Source organism: Tetrao urogallus (assembly GCF_951394365.1).
Source record: "Tetrao urogallus genome assembly, chromosome: 17".
In the NCBI taxonomy this organism is placed as follows: Eukaryota; Metazoa; Chordata; class Aves; order Galliformes; family Phasianidae; genus Tetrao; species Tetrao urogallus.
Window position 1 is genome coordinate 7,811,391 of NC_136830.1, and position 25,380 is coordinate 7,836,770.

The window sequence follows — 25,380 nt, forward strand, 5'->3', positions numbered from 1 at the left end:
ACTGTACTCATACCAGGGCTGGGCGCTGGGGGTGGGTACCAGCAGGCTACATGGAGCTTTTCCCCTTGTATTGAATTGGTTATAATTTATGTTACAAATTCAATAGCCAAAAGAGAAGCAAAATAGAGGGATGGAAGAAAAACTGCTGGCATTTGATGCACAGCAGTTTCACAGCTCTCACTCCCGTGTCGCTGGCACCACACTGCCCTGCCCACAGCACCCAGCGGCACCATTCACCAGGTGGGTTTCCTGCACCTTGCTGCAGACCTTGGCTTGCACAGCTCTACAGGGCAAGAGAACTCGGGTTTAAGCAACCTGAGCTCAGCCCTCTCCTGCAAGACTGTGTCCCCAGGCTGCTCATCTTGCTGGGCTCAGTGCGGGCACCCATCCCTTCCATGGTGATTCCCAGGGAGTGTTCAGACCTGGTACCACGTCCTCTCCACACTGTGAGCAGGACACATCCAACATGCCTCCCCACGGGCAGCTGAGAGAGAAGTGCTTGCGTGCCACCAAGGTGTGCCACTGAACTGTACCACCAAGCCAGGCCACCAATACGCTGTGAATGGCCGTCCTCTAATTTATTAAGGGATTTGAATCCTTACCAAGAGCATGCTAGATGTGAAGCATCTGTATTACTGTTCTGATTATGGCAATGAAGGTGGGGGAAAAAAGAAGAGAAAATACAATTTCTCTGCTTTCAGCAGAAAATAAGACAACTTTTGCAGAGAGTTCTGGTGCAGCTAAAGGCTATGCTCTCATTAAAAATGACCTTTTATTAAGCTGAGCTCTCTTCTCTCTCATATTGTATGATATGACAGCTCTCTTTTGATGGGAAAGCTTTCATTTGGCCAGAGAAAGGGATAATTTGCTTCTTGTAAAGAGTTAATCCTCCAGTCCATTTCTGTGCTGGGGATGGCTGTCCTCCCCCTGCCCTGCACCGGAGGCTTCGGCACAATGGAGATCATAACCACCTCAAATCTACACCTGAGATGGAGAAATCAGATTTCCTTCTTGAGTCATTTTTGTGGGATTAGCTAAATCTTAGATCCACACTAACCCTTCACAAAGCCAAGATTAGTTAGAATTTATTTTATTCACAAGGGGGTTTATGGTTTTCTTTCCAAAGGGATTATATCTCTCTCTATATATAGGGTGGCTTCAGGCATAAAGCAGCCAGGTTAGAGGGAGGAAAAGAGTGTGTGTGTATAAAATAAAAACTCTGCTGCCAGAATGACCGTCACTTGAAACTCTGGGACAGCGCAGGGATTCTGGGCAGCCTCACTGCTCTGCTTTCAGGGCTCCTTAACACTGCAAGACCCTGCAGAGAGCAGACCCTGCTCAGTGTGAGCTTCTACTACCACTGGCCCAGCCAAGGATGTCTGCAGAGCCCACGCTGGATGCCAGCTCAGGCAGGAGAGCTGTGCAGTGCTCTTTCAGCATTGAGAACATCCTCGCCAGCCCGGCAGAGAGGAGCCCCCAGGTTCTGGTTCCACTCTGTCTCCAGAGCATCCTGGACTGTGCACCCAAGGGGCTGTGCGAGCTGGAGGGCATTGCCCTGCAGGAGGAAGAGGACGAGGAGGAGGAAGAAGAGCTGGAAGGTGCAGCTTGTAGCTGCTGCTGCTGCTCCCACAAGGGCACACGGCCTCTGCAGGACCCTCCAGGTTGGCTGGGTGAGTGACTGGGGCTCTGCGTGCTGCTGTTTGTTTGCTGGGTGACAGTGCAGTGTCCAACCTGCCACAGTGCTGGGTGCTTTTCTCTGACCTCAGCTCTGGTGAGGAGCTGCTGAGTCTGCTGTTAGCAGGGCTTCTGAGAGCTGGCACCCTCACCAGGGTTTGAAATCAGCAGGTGCTTTTTGTTACCAAGTATTGCTGCTTTATGGTAAAGCACACAGAGTGGCAGTTCAGGGTAGGAGCTGTGCAGGGAGCATGGGCTCCATGGTCATGCTGACAGAGCTCCTTTGCACCACCCGCTCTTGGGAATCTCACTTGTCCTTTCAGGGAAAGGCGGGAGGATTTTTTTGCTCTAGCAAAAATCTAGCAAATCCACATCTAGCAAAGTGGATGCATTTAGCAAAAGAAAATAAAAGAAAAATAGAAAACCTTAATTCGTGGTTCAAAAGCATCCTGAAAGTTCAGAAATACTCCATGTTATGATGGAAAAACAACTCCTAACCATGCTGTTAAGTTTCCAAGTCATTTTCTGGAGCTTGCCCACAGCATCAAAGGTAAGTGAACAAAGAGAACAACACTAGTGCTCCCCACCTATATGCTTCTTTCCAAGTGACACTCTGGGCCCTTCTCCTGCTTGCACTGTGACCATACATCTTTCACCCATGCAAGCTGTACTCCATCCACGCAATGAGCGCAGATGCAGACAGTGCTCGATGCCACTGTATTTCAGCTGCTCATCCCCAGAGCTGACCGTCCCCCTCCTTGCAGACACCAGGTTCCCTTGGCCCATGCGACTGCTCCACTCATCGGTCAGAGGCTGCAAGAGCCCCCAGGGCAGCCCCAGCGAGCTGCAGGCCTTCCAGCAGATCCAGCGCAGGACGCGCCGCCATCGCACCATTTTCACTGAGGAGCAGCTGCAGGCCCTGGAAACACTTTTCCACCAGAACCAATACCCGGACGTCATCACCAGGGAGCACTTGGCCAACCGCATCCACCTGAAGGAGGAGAGGGTGGAGGTGAGGTGCTGGGAGGAGCTTTCTCCCTTCTGCTCACTGTAACTCCAGGAGAACACAAACTGGGGCACGGTACTGTCCTTCTGGGGAGCTGCAGACGCAGAGTTCAGAGTCTTGTAAAAAACATTCTTGGTATTTTGGGTAATTGATTAAATGTAGATGAAATGTCAGGGGGATTTTTGTCACTGAGAGGGTGGTGAGGCCCAGGCAAAGGCTGCCCAGAGAGGCTATGGATGTCCCGTTCCTGTTCAAGGTCAGGCTGGATGGGGCCCTGGGCAACCTGATTTAGTGGTGGCAACCCTGCCTGCAGCTGGTGGGTTGGAACTAAGTGATCTTTGATGTCCCACCAAGCCCAAGTCTTTCTACGATTCTATGATACCCCAGTGCCACTCTGCACAGCCCGAGGGCATTCCTGCCTAACCAACACAATGCAGACGTTCCTTTCTCATTTTACACTTTCCAGGTCTGGTTTAAGAACCGTCGAGCCAAGTGGAGGCATCAGAAGAGAGCATCTGCCTCGGCAATGATCCTTCAGGGCAGCGCAGAGCCGCCCAAGGAGAGCTGCTAACGGCCCTGCGGGAGGGGAGCAGCGGGGCCGGGCTTCAGAGAGCGGGATGGGTGAACGCAGGCGGGGCTCCTCCGAAACCCGGCCTGTGTGCTGAGCCTTGTTGAAGTGATGTGGCCCTCAGATGCTGAAACGAGCACGAAGCCGACAGGTGGTGTGGGGACCGTGCCTGTGCTGTGCACCTGAGCCCTGGCCGGGATCCCCGGGCTGCGCTGCTTGTGTTTGTGTCAGCTCTGCTTTATGAACACGTGCCAATGAAGGCTGTTCTCAGCACTCCGTGACTTCGAGCATCACTTCGGGGCTCCCAGAACGAGGCGCCTCGCCCCAAGCAATGCCGGCCATGCCTGTGCCCCTGGCGCGGGCAAAGACCCGCATCCCTCACCACATACACACCTACGGAGCTGCCGAGCCCCGCCCGCGCCCCCCAGGCCCCGCCGCGACTCCGTTGCCCCGGCGTCGCCGTCACCGGGGCACCGGGGGCCCGGTCCGCTCCTCCCAGCCGCAAGGGGGCGCGCTGACAGCGGCTCCCTGCGCCTCTCCCGGAAGGAGCTCTCCAACTCTTTGTCGCGTTATTATGACGTCACGTCGCGTCGCGTCTGCGACGGCGGCCGAGGAGGGTCGAGGCGTCATGGCGGCCGTTCCTGCGCCTTCCTCCGGAGCTTTGGTGCCCGTCGCCGCCGAGGCCGGCGCCGTGGTCAGGAGCAGGGAGACCGTCCGACCGGCCGCCAAGCGTCCGAAGAAGATCCTGGATGAGGATGCCTACATCGAGGTGGGCGGCGGGCCCGGGACGCCCCGCTCCGAGTCACCGCGGCCGCTCGCGGCCCGGCTTGTCCCGAACGGCTGGGGACAGCGAGGGGTCCTGACACGTTCGTGCGATTTTCTGTTTGCAGAGTTTAGAGAATATTATTCAGCGCGATTTCTTTCCCGACGTGGAGAAGTTACGGGCGCAAAAGGAGTATCTGGAAGCTGAGGAAAATGGTGACTTGGAGAAAATGAGGCAAATCGCTATTAAATTTGGCTCCTCCTTGGGCAAATCATCGCGGGACACACCTGTGCCGTGTAAGAACCATCTCACCATGGCTGTTTTAACGTTTAAACTGATATTACAGATGATTTCTACAAAACAGAAAAATGACATTATGCTTTGTCCGTGGGCTATGCAAGAGAGAGAAATGGTCTTCAGCTTTTTGTTTGTTTGTTTGTTTTTAAGGTAAAAAGCTTTGTATTTAATGTTATCGCTCTTATCTAATGTCATACAACAGATTTACATTGCTTGGGAATTAGTATGGCAGACTGGGCAGTAGTCAGTATCTGATGACTGATGTAATATTTCTCTTTGATAGTGTCCAATAATTCCTTCCAGAGAAAAAAAAGCAGTGTGGTAACTGTGTCAGACAAATTTTGTCAAGCTCCTGTTTATTAGCAGAGATCACATGCTGTGCCTTACAACACTGTGCTGTGAGAAGCTTTAGGCTGTGTTCTAAATCATCATTACAGTTTTTGGGGTGGAAGGCGTGGAAAGCTCATGACAGCCCAAGGTTAATGCAGCAAACATCAGATGCTCAGTTGTGTGTTTGTTTTCACTTTGAGTTTGGGAATTTTTTATGCTGAAGGCCTGTGCCTCACTGAGCTCTTGTGGGCAGTTTAGCTAAGCAGCTTTCTCATAGCAAAAGGACACATCTCACACGGTGAATTCTTTTCCTCCTCTCCTGTGGGAGAAAACACTGAGCTGTGTTAAGGTTGTTAAGCTCACATTGCTACAGCAAATTTGTACACCTGTGACTCTCCTGTGAATTTTTCTCAGCATGGGAATGTCTCAGATGAGAGATGTTGTTTGTTAATGGGAACCATATTGAAAAGAATGTTTTATAGCCTTTTTACAACTTTTTAATGACATTGTTCTTCTTGTGATTTGTCTTCTGTGATTCATGTTTGGTACCTGACCTGTGATGCAGAATGTCACGGCAAGTGTTCAGTTCTGTGCTCTGGTAACCATGCGAACGTTTTTCTTTGGTCACAGATGTTACCCCAGCCACGTTTGAAACCCCAGAAGTGCATCCAGGTGGTCTCCCTCTGGGAAATAAATCCAGAGCTGGCACTCGAGCTGCAGAGGAAGGTAGGAGAATAATGTTTCTGTCGCTAAATTCCTCAGCAGCACGAAAATATGCTTGTGAACTCTGTCCCCTGGTGCAGGTTAAACATTAGCCAATGTTTAAGCAGTTTCTTTTAACCTTCTAGTAAGTGAAAATAATCAATCTGAAATTGTGTGAATTTTCAATTATAGATCTCTTTAAGGCAACATGACTTCCTAATGCATTGAATTTGTTGGAAAATAGTAAAGTTCTCCTGTGTCACCTGAAATTAGGGTCAGTAAGCATAGATAGCAGAGCCATAGATATTCATGTGGCATGTTAGAAATGTCTGCTGGCATCTGGGCGCTTGTGTGTTTTCCTTTAACAGGAGTAGCTGTTAGTATGTAATGAATGTATGTGTGAAATGTAGTGAAAGCTTTTCTTTGAAAGTTGGTTATGTTTTCTGAAGTTGTCTTTCTGCATGTATGCACTTCTTTTTTCTTTCCCACTAAGTTTAATTATTAGTGGGTCAGTAGAGGGCTACTCACAGAAGGAACTAAGGCTTGTGTCTCTTACAGAAAGGGAGATATTAACCTTTGTCAAACTTCTTCCCTCTTATTAGGAGAAGCAGAAAAAGATGATAAAGATGCTCTTCCCAATCTGGACAGTTTCTTAGCAAAACACACGAGTGAAGATAATGCTTCATTTGAGCAGATCATGGAAGTGGCCAAGGAAAAGGAGAAAGTCAAGCATGCTTGGCTGTACAGTGCAGAAGAGGAGTATGCCCAGGTAGGGAAATGGCTCCAGTGTCTCTCTGCACTTCCAAAATGACACAAGAGGGAAATGCCCTTTTACTGTATTTCTTTCCTGTTTAATTAAATGGTGTATTTTCTTACCATCTGTTTTGTTCAGACTCTGCCAAATGCTTCCATATCTGTATTCTTATGGAAAAGTTTGAAAACCCTCTGATTAATAGTATAGAAAAAGCTTCTGCTCTTTTCTTGCTGCTTAGAAAATGCTAATACATTTTCTGGTATGGTAGAATGGTAGAAAGATTCTTTCAAGGCTACTCACTTTAGTTTTGAAGACTGCCTTTGTATGAGATACGTGGCAGATCTTGCTATTCTCTTTTTTCTGGTGATGAAGCATTCAACTTAATTTTGATTAGTAGATGGAAAAAAACGAAAGCAGTTTGAATCATCATTAGTGTTGTCAGAAGGTGTAACAAATAGATACGTAATCCTTGTGAGTTTTTTAAGTCTATGGTGCTCACTTGATTTTATACAAGAGCTCATACAGGGTTTTGTAAGCTCACCTATGGGCACAGGATGGTTTCTCAGATGCCAGTTGCCAGAAGGAGGGAGCTCGTGCTTTGCAGGTGCTAAGTACATTAGGACTTGTAGCTGAGCTTGTGATTCAGCTCTTGCAAGTGGTGCATGCTTGATGAAAAGATTGCAGGAGTACGTTTTCAGTCCTAATTTTTTCTTCTCTTGTCCTTTCAGAGACGAAATGAAAACCTGGCACTTCCTTCAGCAGAACAGCAAGCCCTGGAGAATGTGAAAGCTGGGCTGGAGACCTGGGAGTACACTGCTAGAAACACCCTCATGTATTATCCAACAGGTGAGGCATGCAAGTCGCAGGAGGGCGATCTGTCTAGGTTTGTTGACTCCAGACAGTGCTTATCCCCCTTCTGACAGAACAGCTCTTACTGGTGCTACTGCACTGTTTCTTCTGTGTAGCTCAGAGATGTGCAGCTGTTATAAGAGTCTTCTCCACCCATCCTGCACCATTCTTGAGATCTTGCTTCACTGCCTCTGATTGCAAAGCTGGATCGTGTTCTGTCACTGAACAAGCATTTGTTTTTAGGAGCCATAAATATTTCTGGTTTGTTCCATCTTATTCTTAAGCACTCATTGTCTTCAGTCATTTGCTGCTTCTGCTCAAAGAGCGCTGCTTTGGTTCTGTGGTCGCTTGGTTGCTGTAGAAAATTCTATCATGTTGTAGCTGAGCCCTTTCACAAAGACTTTCTGCATTTCAAGGTGTACCTGATGAGGAGGACACATTTAAGAAGCCCAGGGAAGTTGTCCATCGGAACACTCGTTTTGTGAAAGATCCATTTAGCCAAGCCTTGAGCAAATCACAGCTCCAGCAAGCTGCAGCCCTCAATGCTCAGGTTGGATAATTTTGTTGCTTCTGATCAAAGGCCTTTAAAACAACATAATTATTGATGATGTGTGTGTGCTGGATACAGATAGCTGGCATCTTTCTCTAGAAGTTGATGAATGACACTGTTTTTATTATTTCAGTACAAACAGGGGAAAGTAGGACCAGATGGGAAAGAGCTGATACCCCAGGAGTCTCCGAAAGTGAACGGATATGGATTTGTGACTACTCCCTCTCCTGCCCCTGGTAAGAGGTTTCTTTATGGCTGTTTTCCTTTTTTCATCTGAATCTGCTTGTGTGTCACAGTTCCATTTTGTTCAGATGTACTGGCTTCAGGATGCTTTCAGTTAGAACACTCTGATTATTTTTCTTCTAGTTCAGATACAGTGTTTGAATTTGTAGCTGCTCCTCACCAACATGGTTTTCCTTTTTTTTTAATCCCTCTTAAAATGTGAATGTAGTGAGGCTTTTCCTCTGAGAAGCCTGTAGGTGGCATATGGAATGCACCTCTCTTCATCAGTGAAAACGCCTTTTCCAAACAGTGGACAGCCAGATTTTCTAGCCAGTGACTTAATCTTAGAATCTATTCTGTAATTGTAGCTGTTAGGCAAGGTGTAGTCATTGTTTGACACAGACATTTGGTTATTCCATGTCTTAAGCCTTCTATCATTTCCTTGCTTTTAAATAGTTCCACGTATTGAAGGAATTTTCATACAGTATCAAAGGGGAAGATTGGTTCTATAGAACTAGAAAATGAAAGTTTCACTAAGCAAAAGCTTACCAAGTGGAAAAATATACACATGGAAAGATGAGGTTGGGCTTTGTAAGCTGGAGGGTGACACAGCCACAAGCAGTACCTGGTGTTTAAGATCATGTCTTTGTAATGGGAACGACGTGTTACTTTCAAACACGGGCTGTAGAAGGGCTCAGTTGTGTCTTGAGTTTGCTACATTTCATAATATGGTTCTCTGTGGGTGGATTCTGTGTTGTTTTTGTTTTGTTTTTGCTGACCAAATAGTTAAATACCTCGAGTATGACTTCTTAAATTTGTTTTCAGGTGTGAATGAGTCTCCTTTTATGACATGGGGTGAAATAGAAACCACCCCTTTACGTCTAGATGGATCAGAAACACCGTATGTGGATCGCACACCTGGACCAGCCTTCAAGGTATTTCATGGGAGTCAACGTGTCATTCTTTGGGGCTGAGGGGACATGGGCTAAGAAGGGAAAGACAAGTGAGTAACTAATAGATTAGCATTGTTGTGGGATGTGTGACACATCTCTGGGCTGCGTTCCCAGTCCTTGAGACTAATAACCTGTGTTCTGCTTGGAGGGTGGAGATGGACATGGCTCCACATGAAAGCTACTTAGTGCAGATATCTCAGGAGCAATACACAGCTGGCGACAGTGAGACTTGAAGTTTGGTGATAGGCCTAGACAAAGGGGCTTTTGGAGAAAGCTGCAGAGATGCCTGGTTTCCTTGATTTTAATGTAGGAATGGGTAGAAATCATAATATTTCCCAAGTCTGAGGCAGCTGCATCACTTAAAGGTTGGAAAGGTACTCTGTTAATGACACTTGACCCTGTGTGCAACCTGTCTCCAGCTGGTATCATTGAATGTGAGTTGTCTGAGATTCTTAGTTTAAGAAAAGAGTAATTTTCTGTGCGTGCCCCTGTTTTGTCAGACTTTGAAGTTGTTGTCTGGTTTTCCTGCTGTTTAGCAATGCCTTTGTTTGCCTGAGAGCTGGCTGGCCATGGGCCAGGCTAGGCAAGACACAGGTGACATTGTTTGTCTATGAGAGACAGCAGGAGGAAATGCCAGATGTAATGGCTGCTTCCTTGACTGAACTGGTTCTACCATATTTGTTACTTGCAAAGGCAAGTTGAAAATCTCTCTGTGTCCTCTCTTGCTTTTATGTAGCAGAAGAGAAGAGTGGGCTGATCCCACTCCTCCCCAGTTTAGATTGTTGTCAGCTGCAATCCAACCATGGAAGTGCTTTGTTTCATTTATACAGCGCTCATACCTACTGCCTTGGCAGGTAAAGTGTGTGATGTATTTATAGATCCTGGAGCCTGGACGTCGAGAGAGGTTAGGACTCAAGATGGCCAATGAAGTGGCAGCTAAAAATCGAGCAAAGAAGCAGGAGGCACTTCGAAAAGTCACAGAAAACTTGGCCAGGTGAGACTTCTGTTGTGATGGAGGAATTGGGGTTGAAATCTGATGAGATTTAAATCAATATATGCAGAAAGGGAGGAATGAGGAAAGTGCTGGAAACATTTTTAGGCATAAAAGAACACACCAAGGGAAGGGGGGTGGTGGTTGTTCCTGGTACTCCCTCTTGTGAGCATTACTGTTCTGCCCTATGCTACCCAAGCGGTGCATCTGGATCAGTGTCTTGCTTCACTGCAAGTAGATGAGACCTGATGCAGCATGCTTGGCTGGCTCACAGGAAGGACGACACAGGCTCAAAGGAAATAAGCAGGCAGTGCAGTTTATGTTTAGGAGGGATGTTAGATGTTTCTCTGTTACTTCTCTCTCTAGAGGATCAGGCTGCGTTTACTTGCAGGCAAAAGGACTTCTGCCAATGGGTCTGGTCAGTGGAGGAAGCAGACACCAGGTTCTCCCGTGGAAGCATTGATAGCATTCCTGATAAAAAAAAATTTACTGTAAGGTCTTTAAAAGTGTCTTTTCTATTCCAGCCTCACTCCAAAAGGATTAAGCCCAGCAATGTCACCAGCTTTGCAACGACTGGTAAACAGGACTGCAAGTAAATACACCGACAAAGCCCTGCGAGCCAGCTATACTCCTTCTCCAGCCCACACAGGAACTCCTGGTTATAAGACACCAGCAAATGGGCCCCAAACACCCACAACCACCCCACAGTCTAGGACAGTATCTCAGACACCAGTATCTCAAGATACTACATCAATCACAGATAATTTACTACAGCTTCCTAAAAGAAGGAAGGCATCTGATTTCTTCTAAATGTTCTTGTCATCAGCAAGTCAACAGTGAACAGCCCATGCTCAGCTGTCTGCAACGTGGATGTTTTGAACTATCAGTAGTAAGAGGTATCTAGAATCAGCTGCCAGAGTGGAAGCCAGCAGTTATTAGATCCGGGACCAAATCTAGACTATGTAGTTGAAATAGCTTGTGATGTGCTTTATGGAAGACAAGTGTCTCTTGCTGTGGTATAACTTCCCTTTGAACTGCATGGATATGTTACACAGCTGTATCATAAGGATGCTTCCTGCAGTGGCAAAGAAGAATCTGGACTCTTAGCTCCAACAGTGATAATTTTTAAAATATCTCTTTTTTTCAGATGGCCGTGTGTTTGAATACATTTCTATACAAATGTGTCTATTTATAAAATATGTTAAGCCTTCCTGAAAGGTTGAACTGGATTTTACTCTTGCTTGTCAAACATTTTTGGTCTCGTCCTTTACAGAAGAGAGGATATCAGAGAGTCACAGAACTGTAGGGGTTAGAAGGGACATCTAGAGATCATAGAGTACAACTCCCCAGCTAAAGCAATTTCCCTACAGTAGATTGCACAGGGCCACGTCCTGGTGAGACTTGAGTATCTCTAGAGAGGGAGTCTGCACCACCTCTCTGTGCAGACTGTTCTAGTGCTGTCTTGACAGTAAAGAAATTCTTCCCTTCTCAGCCTTCTCATCTCCAGACCAAATTGATCTCAGGTCTCTCAGCCTTTTCTTGTGCAGGAGATGCTTCAGACCCCTAACCCTTATATACATATATATATATATATATATCTGTATATATATATATATATATATATATACACATCTCTGTCACTCATGGTTGTAGGTGACATCTCTTTAATGCAAGTGGATTTTAAACTGGTGCTTCCCAGTGTATGGTAGACTTGTCAAAAGAAATCTTACGTTGTGAAAAAAGAATGTACCCAGTTCCAGATGTCAATTCACACTTCCTAATAACCTGCAATCTTACTTATTGTGTTCTGCAGCTGGTGTAACAGAAGCTTGAGTGTGAACAGCATTGTGACTCAAAAGAAAGCTTTCCTTTGTGCTTTTGACCAAAACTCTTGGTTATTGCAAACCATATCAGAGATGGTTGTTCATTCAGCTAAGTAGATGAACTTTGTAAAGCAAAAGATGACTTATTTCTGAAAGGGCTGGGGGTAGTTGAAGTTGAAAACCAGCAGTTCACAAGCTGGACCAATTTTTAAGAGAATCTGATTTCCTTCACCCCACCTTTCCATCCCGCAGAAAGAAGTTTTGGCTTGCTGATCGTGCTCAGGCTTTTCCTCTGCAGTTTTTGGGAACACTCACTCTCTTGTGCAGTGGGCAGAGGGGGTAGGGATTTGGGATTTTGGAGTTTGGAACCACAAGCATCTCAAAAACTTCATTTACATACAATCTCTGAGATGTGTCAGGCTGAAGCAAGTGGAAAATAAGGTCCTCGCAGTCTTTAGTCAGGTATTTTGATGCATGGAAGTCAGTCTTGTATTATTTCTGAGTACACATCATTTTTCTGACATTAGAATCACTAAAGGGCATTACTGCACAGACCATTGTATGCAAAATGACCCAGGCTCCAGATGTCAGAAATCCTGGGGTCACAAGGAATGTCCTGCAGCACTTCAGGGACTGCGTTTGCCCACAGAAGGTCTTGCTGAGAATAGATCTTCCCTTTTCACCCTGAGACAAATGTTTGGAGAAGTCAAGCCTGACATCTTGACGTTTAAATGTTCTTTGGGAAGGATATTCCCAGATTTCAGGTCTCTGTTAGCTATGTTTAAGTCATGGCAATGCTTGATGTCAGGAGCCAGCTGCTGGAACTTAAAGTGAGCAAAGTTCTCTTTCACAGCTTCTGTCAGCTTGACATGGCCCAGGAGGTCTCCCTTTACTCCCAGCTCTATAAAGATGTACAATTTCCCTCCTGATACCTCAAAGATCTCAGAGTTTTGATGATTGATGGGTGGTGCAAATGTTCCATCTGTTTCCCTGGGGAGAAATTAGTCCAGGAAGCCCTGAGGCATTCTGTCGTCAATTATCTTTATAGCCACATTGCTTTATAACCTGTTGCAGCAGGCTAATTTCACTGCCGTACGAGACTTCTCCTGGTGTGGTGCTCAGGTTGAAACCTTTCTTTCAGTGTTATTTTAGGGGTGTCTTCCTCTTCAGTCTTTGGTTCACCAGTTTTAGATTATTATTTTTTTTTCCCCACAAGCTAAAATGGAGAAGGAATCATTCATAATAATGATTACAAGAAAGCTCCTCCTGAAGGCATTAAACTATTGGAAAATTTTCTTAAGCAACTGAATTTGAGGACTATGGTTTAGTGGTGGCGATGGGTTGATGTGGGCTAAGATTAGTGGTTCCAACCTTAATGATTCTATGAGTTTCTACTGCTGAAGGTTTCCTGCCGTACCCAATGGATGGAAATCTAGTCTTAGCTCTTCTTGCTGGTTGTGGTGAGTTTTCAAAATACTTGTTGGTAGGTTAAGTTTTTTAAATGCTTTCACTGAATGGACCAATGCTCTATTTGTGCTGCTTGGCTTTATGTTCAAGCACAACGATGTATCTGAGTTTGGTATTGCAGTCGTGTTTTGAAACCTTTCTGAAGTTGTTTAATTGTTCATGTTTGTATCTCAGGAGGCACACAGGGTTAAGTACTACATGAAGGAGCTCCTGAAGGTGCTGGGGAGCAAAGGATGCTGGTTTTTTGTTTGTTTGTTTTGTTTTCACAGTGGCTGCGTTCAAGAACTGTTTGTTTCTATTCACTTGGTGCTTTCCCTTAACTTTCTTTCCTTGGTTCTCTTTCAGCCCCTCTGTTTCATAGCTCTGATGATTGGCTGCTTCCTGTGGGTTTGGCAGCTGTTATTTTCTTAAACCCTTACTCATCGAGTAAGTTGCATTTTGACTTCCAGCTTCTGCTTTACTTGAGAAGAGCTCACAACATCACTTCTTCGGAACTGATGGGAGGATGGTGGTTTGTGTGTGTGCTGATTGCTTCACTGTAATCGGCCTCGGGGGCTTTTTGCTTTATGTTGGTTTCTGCTTTTTCAAATGTAGTTTTTCAGCTCCCAAGTGTATGACTTCAAAGCCTTAGTGATGAGAACGCAGGGGCTGGGGACAATCCTGCACAGCCCACCAATGTCATTCTGACAAACATTCTGACTGCCAGACTGGGACTTTTGATTATTATCCCCCCCCGTCTTTGAAGCTTGTAGCTATTTTTTATAATCAGCCAGAAAGACGAAGAACAGTTTTAACCGTTCTGAGCTGTGGTTGTTGCAGTACAGGCTGACCTCTGGGTGCAAGCTGAGCCCTGCTGGCAGGAAGGCACAGCCAGCTGAGTACACTGCTTGCACCACGCCTGGGCACAGGGCAGCCTGCAGAACACTGGGCAGCCTGTGTAACACTTGGCAGCCCGGAGCTTTGCTATAATCGCACGATGTTCTCCGCAGGGAATATCCATGGAAATATTTATGCAGCTCTTTGAGCAGTGCCTGCGGATTTCTGTAAGGCTGAGGGTGTTTGGGGCTGTTTTTGCCTTGGTGGAGAGCTTCCTCCTGTGCGGTTTCCACTGCTGCTTCCACAGCACCTGTCCCTGGCTGTGACCTTTCCAAGTGACTTTTATAGCACAACTTGTGAGAATAAATTGAGTGATACGACGGCGCTGGGGTTTGTGAGTGCATGAAACGAAAAGGTTTTGCTTTTTTTAGTGTGGAAGTAACCAAGGGCTCAGTTTTTTTCTTCAGGCAAAAGGAAGAAACAACCAACTTATTCTCAGATGCTGATGGATGAATATAAAGAACATCTATTTACTGATGTGTCCGTGTTTTCAGTGATATTCCTTAAAGACCAACCTGGGTAAACAGCTCTGAAACTTTCAGGTAAAAGGTTTATTTCACAATGTTCCCACAATCTGCTTGTCCCCGGGAAGTGTTCACATCTATGCTAGGGTGTGCTGAAGGCTCTGCTCTGTGTTGCTCTGCCTGCAGTGCAAGCCAATACGAATTGGTTGCCTCTACTCAGAGGCCCTGCTTGATGGGTGATGTGCATACAGAAGGGTTTCAGTTCTCAGCCTTCCTGGATGGATGCATCCTGGAATTTCTGAGGAGCTGTGCTCGTACCAGGATGTGGCTGGCTCACAGAACAGCATAGATAGAGCCGTGTCTGAGAATGGTTAGTTTGGTGTTGTGCAATCCGTGCTTAAAAGCTGATTGCATAAGCTACCTTGAGGCACGGGATGGTGCTGGTCCTGTGTCTTCCCTCGAGTGAGTTAACCTGAAATCAGAAGCCTTGGTTCTGATGGATTGAAGGGCGTTTGTCAGAGCTGTAATTTATTTCCAGGGAAATGCTCTAAAGCTGGCTCTGGGAAGGGCTTTGCAGCCAGGCCGTTCTTGCAGTGCTGCTTTGATGTCAGGGCTCTGCTTCCTGCAGTCGTGCACCCTTGCTATCCGCAATGGAGCTGCCAGAACTCTTTGCCAAAACAGCACCTTAGACGGCCAAATCCAATGTGAAAACCCACCTGGGCTATAGCGGGGTTTGATTTATTTTCTCTCAGCATTACTTTGCCTGCTGTGCGCGGGCAGGAGCAGCCCAGGAAGAGGGAGGAAGGGCCGGCCGGGTGCAGTTAGAGAAAGGGGTAGCAGGAGCGGGGTGCGGGACGCGGGGCTGGGAAGAGGACACGCGCTGAGCTGAGAGAGGCTGGAGGGGGGGCAGCGGGGACCGGGGGGGCATTGACAGCCTTTTATTGGTGACCTTGGAACCACTGCCTACGAGTGGAAAACATCGAGTTGCGTGTTTTAATTAAATCTCAGCTCTCGATTTCACCACCGTTTTAAAAAATATTTGGAAAAAACCACACCACCTAGGAGCAAAGCCCCGTCCGTCCCGACGCGAATCCCCCAGCGCAGCCTGCCCCCGCTCGAGGCCCCGACGGCGCGCCCCTCAGCCTCCCACCGCGGGGGCGGGGCTTACAAGGAGGGGGGCGCCGAGCCCCGCCCACCGCGCCGCCGATTGGTCGAGAGCCGCGCCGGAGGGAGGGGGGCGTGGCGGCGCGGGGGAAGGCGGTGGGGAGGCGCGGCCGCCATCTTGTGCGTCGCCGGAGCCAGGCGAGCGGCCCGCAGCGTGGCGCCGCCCGACCCCCGCGCTACCCCCGCGCCCGCAGCCGCCGCCGCAGCCAGGGCCGCTGGCTCCCGCCCGGGGGCGGCGGCGGACGGGGCGGGGAAGAGCTCGGCGCGGACGGGATCGTCCGGCGGCCGTGCCTCCACCTCCTCCTCTTCCTCCACCTCCTCCTCCTCCTCCCGCCGAGCGTCGCCCCGCGCTTCGCTCCCCGCGGGTTTGTGGCGCTGCGCCGGGGGAGGATGAACGGAGGATAAATGGTGCCCAAAGCGGACAGCGGCACCTTCCTCCTCCTCTTCCTCCTGGTGCTGAGCATCACCGAGCCGCTGCGGCCAGGTAGGGGCGGAGGGGGGTCGGGGGGCGGGTTGCGGGCGCGGGGCCTGCGGCGCCGCTCGGGCCTGGGCTGCGGCTCGGCTGCGGGGCTGAGGGCTGGACCAGCACGACGCCTCCGGGCTGCGCTGGAGCGGAGCGGCGTCGCGGAGCCCCGCAGGTGGCCGAGGAGCGGCTTTGAAAGCCTCGCGGGAAATACGCGCAGCCCTGCGACGAGCAGAGCGCTGGGCTCGGCGGGTGCTGCTGCTGCCCTGCCTGAGACCCGGCGTCGGCGCCCCGTGCGTTGGGTGACGCGGAACGGCGTGCGGGAGCCCCGAGCCGCCTCTCACCATGATCGAAGAGAAAAAGCCCTGTTGCATCTCGGTTCTTACCGCATCGTGTCCCCGCTTCTGTGTTTGCTTCTTTCGGGGAAGCGGTGCAGCGACGGGATTTTCCTGGTAGCTCCTATAGGAACAGGGCTTTAAAGCGTGAAAACGATTAACTTTTCAGAAATTATTGGTGTTTGTTGGCTGAAAGTGACTACTTTTTGAACCGTGTTGCTCATTCATTTCTCTTTGGGTGTTGAACTTGCTCACAGCTGTTGCCAGGAGGATCAGTAGCCTCGGTGTGAGGCTGTCCTCTATAGCACGGTGAGCTTCGCCCTGGAAGCTGCTCGCTGTTTGTCAGTATGATGATGAGAACGATGGCATTCCTCTCGTAACTTTGAAATCCACTTGTTCTTTCCCTTTGAAATAACTCTGATGATCCAAACTAATAAAACGTGACACTGTTAGTGAACTGTGTTCAAGCAAGTTCTCGGTACAGCTGAAGCACAATTGGGTCAGTGTAGGCAGCCTGTCTGAAATAACAAACTTGGATGTTGAAACTGCTGTGTGTGTGACTTGCTTTGTTTTATCTTGTTTTTTTGGCAGAGCAGTATGTATGTTAGGGCTTATGACATGCACTTAAGTAGCCAAAAAAAAAAAAAAAAGCTGCTAGCCTAGCTGGTGTTATAGAAGCTAGAGGCCTTTCTGTTGGTCAGGATGCAATGTCAGCTCCATGTCAGGCACCTGCCCTTATGGCTGATGCTGTGGGCGGTCGAGCCACTGGTTGGAAGCACAGAGCAGAGGTCTGTATCCTCTTTCAGGTGTTGGGCTCCTCTCTGGCATGGAATTGAGCATTGGAGCCTTTTAGAAATTGGAAAATGGCACTTTCTGTATAGTATCAGAGCATGTGTTGCTGTAGTATGGTATTAGCTCCTTGTTAGCATCCAGTACTTGGTGGTAGAAGACAAGAATTTGTCTTGAGTGCTGCTCCTTGAATATTTCTCACTATTTGCACTAAGGTATCGACTTTAAAGATCTGTGGTCTCCTAGCTAGGCTGCTGGAAATGCTTTGTTTGTAAACATCCCCCAGCTGTCATCATCTCAGGTCTGGGTTTGGAAGCTGTAGCATTGGGATTCCTCCACAGCAATTCCACGTGCACTGCTTGAACCACGTGTGTGCATGTGTATGGCTACGTATGGAACCACACGTAGAGTAGGAACCTTAGCTCACCTTGTGGCAGAAGCAGCCTCATGCAGGTCGGCGTCTGGAGCCGGGTGCTGGTTGAGGGGTTCCTTTGGGACGCCCGTCCTGTTCACCGTGCCTGAGCTGTCCATGGTGGTGCTTCCTGCGCCCTGGGGAGAGCCTGCAGGTGGGTGCTGCTGTGTGCCCTCACCTCCTTTGCTAAGGTTTGCTTTTAACTTGCTTCACTTACTGTCTCCAACAGGTCGTCTGCTCAGTAACTTAAATATTGTAGGGCCTTATCTTGAGTGAAAATGTACAAATGGGGAATCTAGCTCGTGTGAGTGTGGACTGTGCGCAGAACCAAATTTCCCATTTTAAACAAGGAGAATGGCAATGAAGTGTCCCCTGTCTCTTAGGGGCAGGTGCATGGATTTCCTCAGAGGAGAGTTACAATAGCGTTTGGATTTAGAGTTTATTTTCCTGGTTGTGTTTGTTTTTCTGTATGTTTCTTTCAACCTGTGTATTGTAGCAACTGTCTTCTTGGTTTACAAAGGATGCCTGCAGCTTGCTTAACTTAAATCTGTACTTGGAGCTATCAAATGAGTGCTGCAGAGTGATGTGAGGCTTTATGTACTCTGAGATGAATGTGTAGTCCCTTCACAATTCAGTCCCAGCGAATCAGGCTCCTCTTTGTACTTCCATGTTAATTTGACACTAGCTTTGTATCCGTGTTCTTGCTGTGCTCTTCAGATAAATAAAACCTTCTTTTAAGCCTCCTCAACTGTAGTATCTTTTCAGGGAAGCTGAAAGGCAGTGATTTTACATGGACTTATTTTTTTCCGCATTTAGGGTGAGATAGTTGTTAGTAAACTGAGAGAGGAACATTCCTATTTCCTTTCCTCTTTGTTTTGCCAATTTTTCAGCGTTGATGACAAAAGTCTGCTGTACGCAGCTACCATCACTAACAACCTTGGGTGCGCCCAGCAGGCCGTGACATCAGCCCTGGCTGTGGAGATGTGGGTTCCTGAAGGTACCATGGGCAGCTACATTTTTCTCAGCCAGTAGGCTTTTAATGGCCCTTTTATGCCTTTGAGAATCTTAGCTTGAATTTGTCCCAAAATCTTTCTTTTTTTTTCCCTTTTTGACCATAAACTGCTTATTTTGAGCAGTAGCTTCTTTTTAAGCATAGAATGGCCTGGGTTGAAAAAGACCACAATACTCATTCAGTTCCAACCCCCTGCTGTGTGCAGGTCGCCAACCAGCAGCCCAGGCTGCCCAGAGCCACATCCAGCCTGGCCTTGAATGCCTCCATGGATGGGGCATCCACAGCCTCCTTGGGCAACCTGTTCCAGTGTATCATCTTCTGTGTGAAAAACTTCCTCCTTAATGCATTATTGAATGTTCCTTATTCATTATTTTGTTCTTATTTTTTATTTCTTAGTAGAGCATTTCTCCTGATGTTTGGAAGCTACTCATGTGCACTGGAGATCAGTGTGTCAGACCTTTGCAACTATATGGGTGCACAGGGAATGGCTACCTCAATATTTCTTTTAAACATGCACTGAATGGGCTGAATCCAGTGATCAGACACCCGTTTTTTGAGCTATTTGCCATGTTAGGTTTGGACTTCATGTCTTTTTCAGGACACCTCTCAACATCTGCTTCAGGTTATTGAACTTGCCGGCTGAGAGCTGTTGTTTTTATGTGAAGAAATATTTCAGCAATGTTTTAACAGGGTCACATTGTACTGGAACTAAATTGGGTTTAGGCACTCGTGCATTTCTTTCAATTGTCTAACAAGCATCAGAGATGGAAACCAAGAATTTGGTTTTGCAGGGCAGTTTGAGGATGTGTAGAAAGTTCCTGTTTCTGTCAACGTCCCATTACACAAGTGTAAAGCAAAGGTTTGGGGGTCCTTGTATAATATTGGGAACTTAAACAGTCCGAAATGTTCGGCACAACACCCTGGGGAATGTTGTCTAGTGGGTTAAGTAAGATCATTGCTAAAGACAATAACACGTTTTCATATTTAACAGGATAGTCTGCTTGCTAATGGAAAACACTTAAACGTGGTCGGGCTTTATATTGGATTTTGTAATAGTGGTATAGTACAGAGGCTTGTCAATGTAGGTCATTGGGCTTTCTTGTTACAGCATTTACCAGGCAGCTAAAAGCCAATAGAGTTCTTCTTGCAGCTTTTTTTTCTCCACCTCAGGGCTAGCTAGAGGAAGTAATTCCTCTAGCCTGAAATTGGCTCCTAAAAATTGAGTGTAGGTTATCTGATTGGCAGTGCTTAGGCAGACTTGGCACTGCGAGGTGTCTGATCGAACACCCCACAGCCTTGGCTTAGGGTCTGCACTTCTTGCTGTGCTGCTTGGTGTGCGTGGCTGGAGGTTTACGAGGTTGTGCAGGAGAGGTGCTGGGGCCTTGGGGCCATACAGTACTTAGTGTTTCTGCTGCCAGCTCCTTCTTGTTGATCTAAAGGTGTTGCTCTTAAACAGAGCTCCTTAATTAGGAGTCTGAAAAGACCCCCAGCAAACTTGTATGCTGGGGTTGAATTTGTTTGTTTTTGACTAATTGCGTTGTATCAGTTGGTTCATTTGAAGACCCAAATAGATCAGTCATAAAATGTGGCCAAGGCACAGCTTTCCTCTCTCCTAGAGAGATTGCATCAGCTAGCAAGTAGAAGCTCTGATTTTGCCTTCTGTTCCCTGTCTACCTTGGAAAAAGCTGCGATGAGTAATGTTTGTTGGGTTCCATGTTGCTGCTCACTGCAGTCCCTGTGTTTGCATTCAGCTGAACTCCCAGGCGAGGGCTTGGTGCAAGGCAGAAGGTTTTCACTGCACCTCTTCTGCCAATGCTGCTGCACGCAAGCCTGCCCCCCGCTCAGCCCCTCATTTTTCAGTGTTCCAGTTGTTGTTTTCCTGGTGTCTTGCTGCTCTGCTGTTTGTTGCTGTTCTGAGCTGTAAACGAGGTTGCTGGATTTAAAAAGTCTTCCTTGCAGCCGCTGTCAGTGAGGAGACAAGGCCAACGGTATGAGCAGCAGCTGTGATGCTGTGAGATTGGTCATTCCCAATTGTAAAGCAACTTTGGGGTGCGTGTAGGCTTGCTGCTGTGCCTGTGCAGTAAGGAGGAGCAAGGGCCTGCAGGCAGACAGTGCTTGGTGCGCACGGCTGGGATTCTGAGAAGCAGTAGAGCAGAAGGGGATTCTGACAGACGTGACTTCTGTGTCCCCACAGTGGGTTCAGGAGTAGAGCAAGGCGAGGCCATGGAGAAGTGCTGCTGCAGGCAGCTGGGGATTGACACAGCAGGTTCAAAGAGTTCAGAACTTCAGATACTGAGAATGAAAGAGGTAAAATCCCTCAGTGAATGCTGGAAAACCAACCTGGAAGGTGTGAGAAATTGGGCAGTCCACCTTCCTGGCTCCAAATGAAGCAGGGGAACACGGGCAGCTCCACAAGGAGCACGCTTCTCCTGGTTCCTGTGGCACAGCCTCCAAACACAGCCTCCTTCGGTCACGCTGGCTGGCAGGGTGTTGTTTGTTTTGCAGCTGCAGCATATGATTCCTGCCCAAGTACAGTATTGAGCATGTGTCCCCTATACACTGCAGTTTTAGGGAACTGTTTGCCAGTTTCCAAGACTGTTCTGCTGCCAGGGCCAGCAGTTCTTCCTTGGTGCCAAGTGTGGGTTGGTGCCTGGCGCTAGCATGGGGCTGCTGGCTGCCCTGGGGGAGTTTGTGTATCATGGACCGTCTGTGCGTGGCAGACACAAACCCGTGCATTGCACTCACTGTACAGTTGGTGAAGAACTTGTTGAGGGTTGATGAGAACTCTCAGCTCCTTGGGTTGGCACTGATGAGCTGCAGCAGAACTCCAGCAATCGAGTGACTTAAATACATGAGTTGGGATGAGCCTTTAATCTGCATTTCCCAAAGTGCCAGATCTCTGGTGTGTTGTGGTTTCCTGTGAAACTTTTAATTTCAGCTTTGTGCTAAAGGGTCAGTCCTCTCATTCTGTATTTGATGAACAGTGTTTTAATGGTATTTGTTATATGCTGAGGAGGTTATAGTCAGTGTTTGATGCCTACTATTTAGGTTATTGAGAAATACAAATTTTCTCAGGCTTAGTAGGAATTGATAGTTGCCTCATTAAGTAAAGCTAAACAAAATAGCATTCAGCTTCCTAGTTAATTAAAATTAAATTTTTAATTGATTGATCTAAGTGTTATTTGGTTTCCACTGTGTTTATTGACTAGTGCCTGGAAATGTAGAATTGGCTGAGGATGAGTTATGCAAATATTTGACTATGCTTACTGAGGTTTTTGGTCCTATTTTCATAAAATTGGAGAGGGGAGGTGGGTGGTGGATGGGGACATTGAGCTTTGCTTCTGCTCCAGTGCTGGGGAGGGACTCTGAATAACACAGTGGGTTGTCCTGCAGAATTCGTGTCTATGGTTTTGCTTTGTCTGTGCTCACATTCATTAGCAGTTTAAACTAAAAGGATTCCTTCTGACTTAAGAGTAACATGTTTTATTTGATTAAGGAGCAAAGCCAAAAACCAAACCCAGCAGTCTTATAGCAGTGACATCCAAGTGCAGACCTAACCAGGAGCACCTTGTGTTCTGGCAGGAGCTTGGAGAGAAGTTGTGCGAGGATGCTGTGCTGCATCAGTGTCCATCTGTGGCTTTCTGAGCCCAAGCAGGTGGGATGTGGGTGATTAAGCCTCATGTTTTGATACAAGAAACTCTTGCCCAGGTCCTTGTTTTACTGCAGAATGGGAGTGTATGGCATCACACATGGTGTGGGCAGATGCGGCGGTGACCAACACGGGCTGCATTCCTGCCGTGCTGGGCTCCGCTGGATCCATGGAATGCTATTCAAAGCACGACCATTTGCCACGGTGTGTGACAGCTACTGCAGCAGCTACTTTGCAAAGGATAGAATGTGTTCTCGGTATCCCAGATCAGAATGTTTCTGTGTATCAAATTTTTGCTTTTAAGTGTTCTAGGTGCTTGCACATCAAGTCCTGTGCAAGACGTGAAGAGAAATGAAGCAGGAGCCAGAGGTTTTTGTAGTCCGGGCTGCATTTGAACAGTGCTGATGTGCATATAGAACCTCCTGTTTGCCCTTGTTGTTTGAGGCTGTAACTTTCAAGGCTCTGTGAAAGGCCTGTTCTCTCGGTTTAAAATCAAGAAATTGCTGGGGTTAGTTTTTGGAGAGCGCTGTCATTAAAAATGCCTGACTTCACATGTAGGATTTTGTTACCTTCTTGCTTGACATTAAAGGTTATTGCAGCAAGGTATCCTTAATGCATGTTTGACCTTAAATGGTATGTTTACTTTGCATTTCATGCTGAAAGTTTCGGGATATAAATCCTCTACTTAGAGAAACAGTGACGTTAGCTTTTGTTTTGTTTTTCTACAAGGTGGGAACATGTGTTGTCCTGTTGGAAGTCAATGGAGCTGCTTCCCAATATCTTTGCAATCTGGCAGTTCCTACTTTCAGTTTAAGGGTGGTTACAAATTAGCCTTGATTGCTCTGATAGTTCTTGAATTGCTCTTATCACATTTCATCTGAATGCTCTTCTTGTTGAAACTTGATCTAAAGAAAATATTAATGTTGTTCATGTAGAACATTGGATTGAAGTTTTCCTCTATGGAAAACTCTTATTTCTCTGAGTAACTGTTTTCTTTGCTGGATTTTTTTTTTTTTTTTTTTTAATGCTTATAGTTTATTTTGCCCCAGGGGATACAGATTCTTTCCCTGGTGAGCCTTGTGAAGTGAAAATAAGGCTTTGCGTAAGCGCAGATATTGTACCTTAGCTCTTCCTGCAGAAAGGCTTTGTAGTTTGTGTTCTTCTCTAATCCCGAGGCTGCAGCAGGTTGGAGAAGAGGCACTAATCTGACTGCCTGCATTTCTGTGGGTAGTTCTGGTAGGCAGCTCCCAGGCAATGGCACACAGTGCTTGGGTATCCTTAGATCCTCTGCATCCCTTCTTAGGGGTATTCCAACAAACATAGGCTGGTGGAGCAGCAGGCCAGGGCCCTCTGGAAGCTACAGCTCAGAATTACCTCAGCTGGGTGGAAAATGGAGGATGTGCAGGCAGGCTTTGGTGCTGCATTGGCGTAGGTCACTTGGTGCTGCTGAACTAAACATGAAGGCCTGCTTCAGTCTTCATAGAACAGCTGAAGTCCTGAAAGAGGTTGTTAGTGTAATGGAAACGTAGGCTTTAATTCTGAGCCATATTAAAGGTTCTTGAGTCCCTGTGGTTTTGGCTTTGTAGCGAGTGATTCTTTGTGCCAGAGCTGTATCTTGCTCTTCCCTCCAGCTAATCTGCTTTTTATCATAATGTAGCAGTTTCTTGAGGAAAAACAACAACAACAACAAAAACCCCTAAAAAACAAGCCTGTTGCTTAGCTGCTATCATCACTGTTAGGAAAATAAAGCAGTTTTCAGTCTCTGGTGCTGCATTGCATGATTCATAGTCTTTTAGCAAAGTTCAAGTAGCAAGCTTTGTTTTCTGTTGGGTTTTAGCAGTATTGAGGAATTGAGAATTGCATTTTTTTCCCCTTTCTGTGTCAGTATTAGGAATAAATGTCCACAGTGATAAATCATAATATCTGTATTTTCTTGGTCTAGGCAATCACAGCCAGGGTTCTCACTCAAGACGCTCCTATGTTGCGTTGGCTGAGTGCCGGGTCTCTTGCACTGCCTAAGGTTGTGTTGCTGTGTGTGCTTTTTTCTTTTAATCCTTACTGGCATTGAATCTACCCTGCAGACAAAGAGCAGACAATGAATCGGAGTGAACGACACTTGTGAGCAGGAAGAAACTGGGTCAGTTCCAAGCTCATGCGGGTGTAGGTATAACATCGATGGGTCTGGAGGGGATGAGGGGAAGCGGGCTGCTAACATTCCTGAATGCGATGTGAAATCTTCTGATGGATTTTTAGGGTCATTTAGCATAACTCAGTATGACAGAACACTGAGTAATACAGAATGCTCATTAGTTATTCATTAGAATTTACAGTTTTCAGCTGGAGCGCTGTCACAGTTTTAATTACTTTACAAAACTACATGCTGAGGTCATGCAGAGAACTGGAATGCCTGTAATGTGTATTATTTATTTATTGGAAGTTACAATTCCACTTGGCAGGAACAAGGAACTTTGGGATCTCTGATTTTGAGGTGCTGGAGCTCAGATGTACTGGTTGTATTCAGCTCTGATGAGAGGTGCCATGAACTAATTGTGCTCATAAAGCTTAGCATGGGTCAAGATGCACAGAATCAGTCATAAGAAAAAAGCCATTTTCAATTTTAATAGATTTATTCTTAAATGTGTCAAAATACGAAATGATAGTGGAACATGTAGGTACAGATCTTATAAAATATAAGTAAGACCTGTTGGACAAGTTGAAGAAAATCTGAATGAGAAGAGCTCCTGGCCAAAGCACTTGTAGCCAGTGTTTTCCTTACTGCTTAATCAGCTTTCAATAACAGTAATTGCCTCTTCAGAATATTTTCTTGCAGGTTGATTCATCTGGTTTGATGCAACAAGCAACTCTGACGTTGAGAAAGCAGGAAGCAGTTTTGTTTTCCTTCAGTCTGTAAACAAATGTGAAGATCTGCCAGGTCCAGTCTTGAGAAACCTGAGCAAAATAAGCGATGTACACGAAGTACACACAGCTTCCATTGTTCATTACAGCTTCAAGTACATGACTTTGTATGTGAGCTTGTCTTTTCAGTTACAGTAGTAGTTTATAATAGAAATAACAATAAATGCTGGCTTTGTGCATTTAATCAAATTTTAATTTCCATACAAATGAATCACAGCAGACAAGAACAATTAGCATAGGAGATGAAGAGTGGCATTTCTTTGTCTTCAGAATGAGACAGATTCAAATGCTAGGAGTGTAAACACTAAAAGCTGGCTTCCATCCGTAGTGTTGGCTGCCAAAAGAGTATCT

The 25,380-nt window shown here is 46.7% G+C and overlaps 3 protein-coding genes and 1 pseudogene across 5 annotated transcripts in view; 3 read left to right on the forward strand and 1 right to left on the reverse strand.

Moving 5' to 3' along the window:
* Positions 1 to 1,375: 1,375 nt before the first annotated feature.
* GSC2 (goosecoid homeobox 2) lies at positions 1,376 to 3,251 on the forward strand (the record flags this gene model as incomplete). Its single annotated transcript, XM_079543675.1, has 3 exons — positions 1,376 to 1,670; positions 2,439 to 2,686; positions 3,147 to 3,251. The coding sequence occupies 3 exons, from the start codon at positions 1,376 to 1,378 to the stop codon at positions 3,249 to 3,251; spliced, it is 648 nt and encodes a 215-aa protein (XP_079399801.1).
* A 625-nt stretch (positions 3,252 to 3,876) lies between these two features.
* Positions 3,877 to 10,469, forward strand: ESS2 (ess-2 splicing factor homolog; the record flags this gene model as incomplete). The annotated part of the gene is made up of 10 exons (XM_079544048.1): positions 3,877 to 4,017; positions 4,139 to 4,307; positions 5,269 to 5,364; positions 5,943 to 6,109; positions 6,823 to 6,940; positions 7,360 to 7,493; positions 7,627 to 7,729; positions 8,541 to 8,650; positions 9,547 to 9,662; positions 10,184 to 10,469. 10 exons carry the CDS (start codon positions 3,877 to 3,879, stop codon positions 10,467 to 10,469), a joined length of 1,440 nt encoding a protein of 479 aa, XP_079400174.1.
* A 1,221-nt stretch (positions 10,470 to 11,690) lies between these two features.
* Positions 11,691 to 15,570, reverse strand: LOC306952900 (testis-specific serine/threonine-protein kinase 2 pseudogene; annotated as a pseudogene). Its single transcript has 2 exons — positions 15,486 to 15,570; positions 11,691 to 12,612 (listed from the first exon to the last, which is right to left on the reverse strand). The product of its transcript is annotated as a testis-specific serine/threonine-protein kinase 2 pseudogene (transcript).
* A 288-nt stretch (positions 15,571 to 15,858) lies between these two features.
* DGCR2 (DiGeorge syndrome critical region gene 2) overlaps positions 15,859 to 25,380 on the forward strand; it is a gene marked incomplete at both ends in the record, with an annotated part of 34,262 nt that continues 24,740 nt past the window's right edge. For both annotated transcript variants that reach the window (XM_079544042.1, XM_079544043.1), the window contains one exon: positions 15,859 to 15,937. In XM_079544042.1, the coding sequence (XP_079400168.1) occupies positions 15,859 to 15,937 (79 nt within the window). The remainder of the gene's footprint in view (positions 15,938 to 25,380) is intronic.